Genomic DNA, 8,660 nt, shown 5'->3' with positions numbered 1-8,660 from the left:
GATGAGATGTGCTGAAATAAATAAAATCTGAGATTTGTGCATCTGTGGCAAAGAGCAATGGGCAAAACACGCAATAAGGATGTAGCCCAAAGATGCCATTACAGTCAGTGACCTTGGGGTATCTGAAAAGTCTCAGTCAGTTTCAGTCTTCCTCTCAGAATGATTGCTATGCTGCTGCCACGTCACTGAGTGATGTGAGTGATGGAGGACTTACTTAACTCCATCCAGCAAGGACGGGTGGAAGGAAACACCTTGTCATACAACACCTGAATGTAAACGGTGGACCAATGCTGTGCTTTATCGCCCCCTGTTGATGATTTGGATCATTAACTAGTGGCTCCAAGATTGAGGGATCTTTACCATGATGTTAGAAGTCCCAAACTGTGTCTACATGTAACAGCACAGAGTAACCAGCAGAAATCATACTGAATGTGGGTGTAGATCAAAAGTGGGCATGCATCTAAGACTCATAGGTATGAAAAAATGAAGCTAATTTCACCTGTTTGTGAACTACAGGAGGACACAGTAAATTTCTCCCAGGCTTGTAGTACACTATATGGGAGAGGTGACAGAGAGTTAAAAGCCAGGCAAAAAAAGAGAAAAGATGCCGGCACAGAAACAAAGGAAACAAAAGAACAGAGTAAAGTGACTGGAAATACTTCCTAACACACCCTGGTACAGCAGCCAAATAAACAAATCTACTCCAATTTGCTTTAAGGAAAAGGCACTGTATATACATGTGGACAATAAATTAGAGCAGAAAATCCAGGAGAAAAATAAACAGCTATGATATTTAATCTGCGATGACTGAACAATTTTAATCTACTGAGATCATCATCATTTGTTAGGTAGAGCCCCCAATTCCTGTGGGCTATCATGTTGTATGTTGATACATAGATAGGCTCCTTCAGCTGAACACTGAGTATGTGGTTCTGATCTCCCACCCTGCGTCGTCACATGACAAAATTAATCAGTTTACCTTACACCCCAAGACAACTAAGTCACTTTACAGGCAGAGGAAGCTGGCGTTTAGGTGGTAAACAAGACCAGCAAACATAAAATGCTCATTGTCAGCCACAGCCTGTATATGTCAAAAAAAGGAAGAAGGAGACGAGTTGCACAGAAGGTAGCTCCACATATTTGATTTGACATATTTTTAAGGTGGATTTCCTAACTGACACAGCCCCCGATGGATTTGTGTCTACTTCTAGAATCGATCCTTTGCTTGTTAGGTGAATGTGTGAACCACTGCACAACATATAAAATTATTACTGACTGTTCTTGGGTGATGCTGAACATGTTGTGCTGATAAATTGGACTGCTGTCACAGATAGACATTCAAGGTTATTTCACAGTGTTGATTGTGCTAGCGGTCTTGATCATGCCTTGTGTCTGTTTGCCCAATAAATTAAGATGCTGAGCTTGTCCTCTTTCCTTAATTATCATCTATATAAAGAAGATTACTTGTCATGTAGGGCTTAGTTCCAGCAACGATAGAAGAAGATTTATCAAAAATGGTAAAATTTACGCCAGGAAGAGTCTTTTTTTTTTAACCAAACCCCCCCCCCCCCCCCCCCCCCCCCAAAAAAAAAAAATAAAATAAATAAATTAACATGTAATAAATAGTAAATTAACCGATCTACTTTTGTTATTTTAAGGGAAATAACAGGCGGTCACAGACAGAAAATTATATACAGTAAAAATATAAAAGTACATAAAAATTGTGGATTTCAAATAACTTTATTATCCCGCAACGTATCACACAATAATAGAAGTGCGGAAAATAAACGTAGCGATATAGTGAGGAATGTGTACCTTAACTCGGGTCTTCTTTTATTCTTCTCCAACTTTTTATTGAGGGATTGTTTCGTTGGAGACGATGCACCTTTCTGCCAGTCCGTTTGAAGAGAATGCAGAATGACCAGTAGATGGCAGCAGGCCTCTTGTTAAACATTCTGTGCTTCAATCTCAGCCACCTACACAGTCTGCATCACTTGATCCGGTAAAGGGGAGTGCACATTTTGTTTTTTGGAAATAGCAAACGTGATTTTCTGATTGGCTGAAAGTTTTAGGCTAGTTTTTTTTCTTTACTGAACTTCCCCTTATAAAAGGTATCGTCATATTAAACCTTTCTTTTGAAGTACGCAACAGATCTCATTTGATGGAATTATTCAATTGGACGTGGACCGGATTATCTTGTGTGGTGGAACTGCTTTAACGCTTTATCACTTACATTTCTGTTTTGTCATTTTACTCAGCTTTAGTTTTAGGGATTCTTACGGTTTCTGAACTCGGGACAAGTGGTCTTTACTCGCAGTTTTCATCATGGCAAACTCTTGTCTCCAACTGGGCGGGTTTCTCCTCAGCTTCCTCGGGTGGCTAGGTATAGTGATCGCCACATCCACCACTGACTGGGTGAATATTTGTAAATACGGTTTAAACACCTGTAAGAAGATGGATGAGCTGGAGGCCAGGGGACCATGGGCGCATTGTGTCATCTCTACAGGGCTCTACCACTGCGTATCCCTTACACAGATCCTGGATCTGCCAGGTAGACACTGCTCCGTCTACGTTGTCTGAACAGCACAGTGTTTGTTTATACACGCTGAGTTATTCTCTTCACTTGAGCTCATGCGGTTTGTTACACCATATTTTTGACACTAATTATTTTATTTCCCGTTATCTAACTACAAGTTCTTTATAATTTCATTCTTTTTCATCTATTGATTCATGAGTTGATTGTCAAAAAAACTGCATTGTTTTTTATGCCGTGTACATTCCTCGCATAACTTTCCTTTTCTGCGTCTATAGCCTACATCCAGACTACTCGTGCCCTGATGATCACAGGTTCAATCCTCGGTTTCCCAGCAGTGGTTATGCTCCTCATGTCCATGCCCTGCATCAACCTTGGGAGTGAACCCCAGAGCTCCAAGAACAAGCGTGCCATCCTGGGAGGAGTGCTTATACTCATAGTTGGTAAGAGATTAGTTAATATACACGTCAACATCTCTTTGAACCTTCCTGATTCTGACCACTTTTATACGTGCACCAGATGCTTACAAGCTGTGGCGAGCACAGGATGTTGAATTTGACTGTTTTCCTCCCTGGGGTACACATGCACTCCTATATGTTCCTGTTCCATTGAACCCACCCCCAAGGTTCCATCACATTCCTCTCCTCCACCTACTCGTCCACACCCTGTCTTTGTCCTGAACAACATGAACTCTGTGCTTATAAATATTTCACTGGTGCTTTAGCATTTCCAGCGCCTGTGTCCCTGAAATGAAATTTCAACCCTAGTGACCAAATCATTTCATACTGCCCATTTTTCTCATGACAGATTTTCTTTCACCATGAAGCTCAGATTTAATGAAGCTAGTAAAAAGTTTTCTTTAGCTATCAGGAACATATATGGGTATGCATGTTTTTAAATACTTATTGGATAGCATAATTAAAATTCAGTGGGCATGTTGCCTTATTGTAACTATATGTTACTATATGTACTCTGTTGTCTGTAAAACTATAATCCACATTTTATCTTTATATCTGTGCTTACTTCTTTACATAAGTAGCCGTATCATTTATATATCTTTGATCGTGTTCACTTAGAATTTGTTCTTGTATGTAATGATACTGGATATAGGATGGATTTAAGTGCACTATTTAAATGTAATTTTTTACATTTAGACATTGTTTGTTTTACACAGGCTTTTTGGGATGAGTTTAAATTCAAGATTCAGTTCTCATAAAATCTAATCATATGTTTTTTTACATTAATTTCCTGTTTCTAACTGAACATTTTGTCTGTCTCTTTCTCCTCAGCAATCTGCGGTTTGGTGTCCACTATTTGGTTTCCCATTGGGGCCCATCGTGAGTATGGCCTCATGTCATTTGGCTTCTCCCTCTATTCTGGGTGGGTGGGCACTATTTTCAGCCTGCTCGGTGGATCCATCGTCACCTGCTCATCCGATTCCTCCTCGTCTCGCTCCTACCAGGAGAACAACCATTTTTATTACTCCAAACAGGGAGGCAGCAACCCACCAGCTGCGCCCTCCACCAATCATGCCAAAAGCGCCCACGTCTAAGATTGGAGATTAAGCCCATGTGGATTGTTGATAGCAGTGGTTTGTACATAGAGACCTATCCACGAGTGTTAATATATCCCCGTTTATTGCAGTAATCTTTACATGTCCCAGAAGAGAAGGCAACCCATTCTCACACCCATTCATGAAATGGAAATTTCACATTTTTGAATGCGCGCATATGCATACACAAAAATCCAAACATAAAAGACTGTTTTGGTGGAGTCGTTTTCCCACCAGTGGACTGTTTTTGTGTCTTCCAGCCTCCTCATCTTGGGTGCGGTGCAAACATTCCCAAATGTTGCATAATTGTAGAATCTCTGAGCAACGGATGCTCAGTCACCTGAGGTCATAGTCAGATGAGGCCTTGTGTCACTCAGACATTGTATTCTATTCTGTATTCTATTTTTTTTCTATTGTGTACCTAAAGATGAAATCCTTTGAGTGCCTTTGTTAATGAATGTGTTTTTTAAACTGAATAATATCATGACCTATTGCTTTGATTGTTGCAGGGTATGACAGTATTGTTCTTGGAATTAAAAGCATGTTCAATGTTTATGCACATTGATTTTCTTTGACAGTGTTATACAACTCTCTAGCCTCTTGAGTGATAGACTTGATTAAAATGATGTACCACTGCTTTCTGTTCTAGTCCCCACTGAATGATGGTAGAACTATGAGGTCATAAATTTTACAGGAGAGCTTTACCAGTGTTACAGGCTTCATTAAAGTCTCACTTTTTGCACTGAAAAACCTTACTGTAGAATACAACTTTGAACTATGTCATCTGATAGCAGTATTTCTTAGTCCCTTCTTTTGCTACAGTTTAATGTTTGAATAATGACTTTCTGGCAAAATGTAACTTCAGGTGTTGTAAATTTTCCCACAAAATATCAGTTAAATTTTCTCATATATTAGCTCTTGAAAAATGTCTACAGCTAAAAGTATGTTTAACTTGTGTGTGCAAAAAAGCAGCATTGTGTCGATTAATTTCTCGTGAAAGAATATAACACAGATGGAGCCTGATACTTTCAAGCAACTCTGTACATAAGCAGCGTCGGCAATGACTATTTATTGTTTTTACTTATGTGTTGTTTTATTTTCAGCAATAAAGGCAAAGTAGTGAAATGAATAATGCTGGAAGGGTATTTTTTATCTTCTTTTTTTTCTATTTATGGGTGGAAAGAAACTGGAGAAAGCATGTGGTGTGGATGTGTGAGATATACTGCAATGTAACATGCTGTGTTGATTTTTGTTGCACATTAGTTACAAAGACAAACTATAATTGGCGTGTTTGTGCATGAGTCTGTATTTTTTACAAATCTGAACTGAAGACAATGAGAAAACATTACGCGCTGTGATAAAATGTGACTCAGTGACCTTGAGTTAAATCAGTAAATGAAAGCCTGTTTCAACCACACAAATAATATGCAACTAAGAAAGATAATTGTTTCCTTCGTGTGCACTTCTGTGCCCATATCGAGGTCACTTAGTCATACCACAGATATGACATGACACTTTGAAAACAAAATGTGCTATCTCTTTGTCCTGAGCTTTTCTCCTACCACACACGCAACCATCTATAGTGTGCGTACAGATTTCCACTGTGTTACTGTATTTCTGCATATCATTGTCGCTCTGCATGTGAATTTCCTGGCACGCCTGTGAGTGCAGGTGTGTGATCGTGTCGGTGTGTGTATTCCCTGAAATGTGATGCTGTTCTAGGCATAAAGCCATCCAGTCAACAGGAGGCCAGTGGGAGGATAGCAAGCATACAAGCTGTCCTGTATTGCTGAAAAAGACTTGTAGTGTTATGATATCCTATACATAAATATTGCTGCTGTCCATCAGGGACAGAACTGACTAAGAAGTTTGAAGGTAATATGGCTCCCATTTACCATGTTGTATCATTTTCAGTAGCTAAAAGTACTTACCAGTTCCTAATGATGCTTACAACGTAGGTACATCATGGGAGTCACAGTTGGCAGTTTATAGCAAAGAATAAACTAATTGTGGGATTTTTTTAATCTCTCCTGGGACATTCTCATACACCAATCTTTATTTTCTGACTAAGTATTTAATTTTCTCTTCTTGTGTTTGCGCCATCATTCAACCTAGCTTTTCTATTTCCATTTCAGTCCCGAATCCAGTTCAAATCCACTATGTAAACATCCATTAATTTTTCTTCAGCTGTGAAGAAAATCATAGTAATGTTTGATTTCCCTTGACCACAACGCAGTGGTCTACACTGCTGATGTGGGTGTTTCATTGTTATTTCTGCCTGTTATGTAATGGATTTCTCACAGTTTCTTCATCACTGATGCAGAATGTCCCTCACTGTATTTTCATACTGTAAAAGACTATAAATAATACCAGATTTTAAGTACATTTAATCCTTATATGCTGTTCAAGTACCAGATTTCAACTTTTAGGTTAAAATGTCATTCTTTTAACCTAAAAGTTGAAATTATGTTTTATTGGACAATGGTGATAAAGTTTAAGGGGAACCTTGACATTGTCATGACGACTGTCTGTGTTTGCCCAGGTTCCTGCAGAGACAGGTACATGGTTTTTGAGGGTTCATGGGAGAATCTCAAAACAGTGAAATAGTAAAATAGCACAGGAGTGACCTGGATATAAGGAACAGATGTTATACAGGGGTCAGAGGCTGTTTTGACACAGACATGAAAGCTGTGCCTGCAGGTGCAAGTGCCTACAATTTATTCTGAGATGTATTCTATGATAACTGAGACGCCGGTGGATCACTGACTTCCTGACGGACAGGAAGCAGCATGTGAGGCTGGGAAAGAATGTCTCGGACTCCCGGACCATCAGCACCGGCTCCCCTCAGGGCTGTGTTCTTTCTCCTCTGCTCTTCTCCCTGTACACCAACTGCTGCACCTCCACCCACCAGTCTGTCAAGCTAATCAAGTTTGCAGATGTCACCACCGTTATTGGACTCATCTCGGACGGGGATGAGTCTGCCTACAGGAGGGAGGTTGAACGTCTGGCGTCCTGGTGCAGCCACAACAACCTGGTGCTGAATGCCCAGAAGACAGTGGAGATTATTGTGGACTTCAGGAAGCACACAGCCCCACTCCCCCCAATCATCCTGACTGACACCCCCATCACCTCTGTGGACTCATTCCGCTTCCTGGGTACCACCATCACCCAGGACCTGAAGTGGGAGCCCACCATCACCTCCGTCATCAAGAAAGCCCAGCAGAGGATGTACTTCCTGAAGCAGCTGAAGAAATTCAACCTGCCAACACGGACGATGATGCAATTCTACACTGCAATCATCGAGTCCATCCTCACCTCCTCCATCACCGTGTGGTACGCTGGAGCCACTATCAGGGACAAACAGAGACTGCAGCGTGTTGTGCGCTCTGCTAAGAAGGTGATTGGCTGCAGACTCCCATCTCTGCAGGACCTGTACACCTCCAGGACACTGGGGCGTGCAGCTCGGATCTCAGCTGACCCTTCTCACCCTGGACACAGTCTGTTAGACCTGCTCCCCTCAGGCAGGAGGCTCCGGTCCATTTGCACCAGAACCTCTCGCCATAAGAACAGTTTCTTCCCCTCTGCTGTCGGACACATGAACAATAACCGTATGACTGTTCCCACCACTAACACATGACCCTACGCTGTGTCACTGCATCATTCCATGTTTGGCACTGATCACCACCTGCACTCATGTATATATCTATCTACTTAGCACTTTTAATTCTTATTCTTATTTTTATTTTCATGTCTATTTTAGCGTAATTTATGACAGTATGTTTGCACTGAAGCACCGCAGCAATTTCCTAATGTGGTAAACCTGCTCAACATTTGGCAATAAAACCCTTTCTGATTCTGATTCTGATTTTGAGAGCTAACTAAAATTAAAACAGATCAAAAGAGGAGTTCAAGGGGGTCATAAATTTATAAATGCACCTGAGCTGCCATTTCAGTCAGTGCAGGAAACACATGTGCAAGGGTTTCCTTCCAGTGCTTTGAATACACAGACTAGTGTGCAATTAGCATGTTTTATGTTTTCTGTTCTGCTAATTATGAGAATTTTTTTTATCATATAGCTGTGAGGGCACTAAAAAAACAGGACAAGTCTATTTTTACATACCAAATACTAGTATTTCAAAACAAATAAAGTCAATCATACTGTGGAAACATGAAATATACACAGTATTGTCTGGGTCCCCCATTGTAGGGGTCCAGCTGTCCTCCTCTGTAGACATGGCAACAGTGAGACATCTTATACTGATGACAAAATGCTAAAACAACAGTTTTATATTTTGAGAAATCAATCCGTATGCCTTTTTAAAATGGTCAATAGAAGTAAATTTGTATCTCATTTCGGTTAAAAATAGAATATAACATAAAATAGCTTGCTTTCTGCATTGCAGCCAAAAACTTTAACTGCATACTTTTGCACAGACATAAGAATTTGTATGTAATAAAAAATAAAAATATATCTATTTTAAATTTTTAGTTTTAGAGGGAAAAGACACGGAAAACATCTGTGTATGCATGTGCATTCACCTAATGTGTGAATAAATGTGCGAATAAACGAGCAAG

At 40.2% G+C, this 8,660-nt stretch overlaps 1 protein-coding gene across 1 annotated transcript; it reads left to right on the top strand.

Moving 5' to 3' along the window:
* Positions 1–2,125: 2,125 nt before the first annotated feature.
* cldn11a (claudin 11a) lies at positions 2,126–5,200 on the top strand. Its single transcript, XM_085391296.1, has 3 exons — positions 2,126–2,551; positions 2,812–2,976; positions 3,823–5,200. Exons 1-3 carry the CDS (start codon positions 2,326–2,328, stop codon positions 4,083–4,085), a joined length of 654 nt encoding a protein of 217 aa, XP_085247422.1. The 5' UTR covers positions 2,126–2,325; the 3' UTR covers positions 4,086–5,200.
* Positions 5,201–8,660: the final 3,460 nt, after the last annotated feature.

The sequence above is a fragment of the Rhamphochromis longiceps genome, linkage group LG19 (assembly GCF_057381845.1).
Source record: "Rhamphochromis longiceps isolate RC_006_pf linkage group LG19, R_longiceps_female_GT1.1, whole genome shotgun sequence".
Lineage (NCBI taxonomy): Eukaryota > Metazoa > Chordata > Actinopteri > Cichliformes > Cichlidae > Rhamphochromis > Rhamphochromis longiceps.
The sequence above is the reverse complement of the archived record's forward strand: the minus strand, read 5'-3'. Positions and strand labels throughout refer to the sequence as shown.

Bases quoted from the DNA above. Each gene is read 5' to 3' on its own strand.
- cldn11a (XM_085391296.1), top strand. From the start codon at position 2,326: ATGGCAAACTCTTGTCTCCAACTGGGCGGGTTTCTCCTCAGCTTCCTC. The intron at 2,552-2,811 runs GTAGACACTGCT...CTGCGTCTATAG, and splicing joins ACAGATCCTGGATCTGCCAG to CCTACATCCAGACTACTCGT. The intron at 2,977-3,822 runs GTAAGAGATTAG...CTTTCTCCTCAG, and splicing joins AGTGCTTATACTCATAGTTG to CAATCTGCGGTTTGGTGTCC.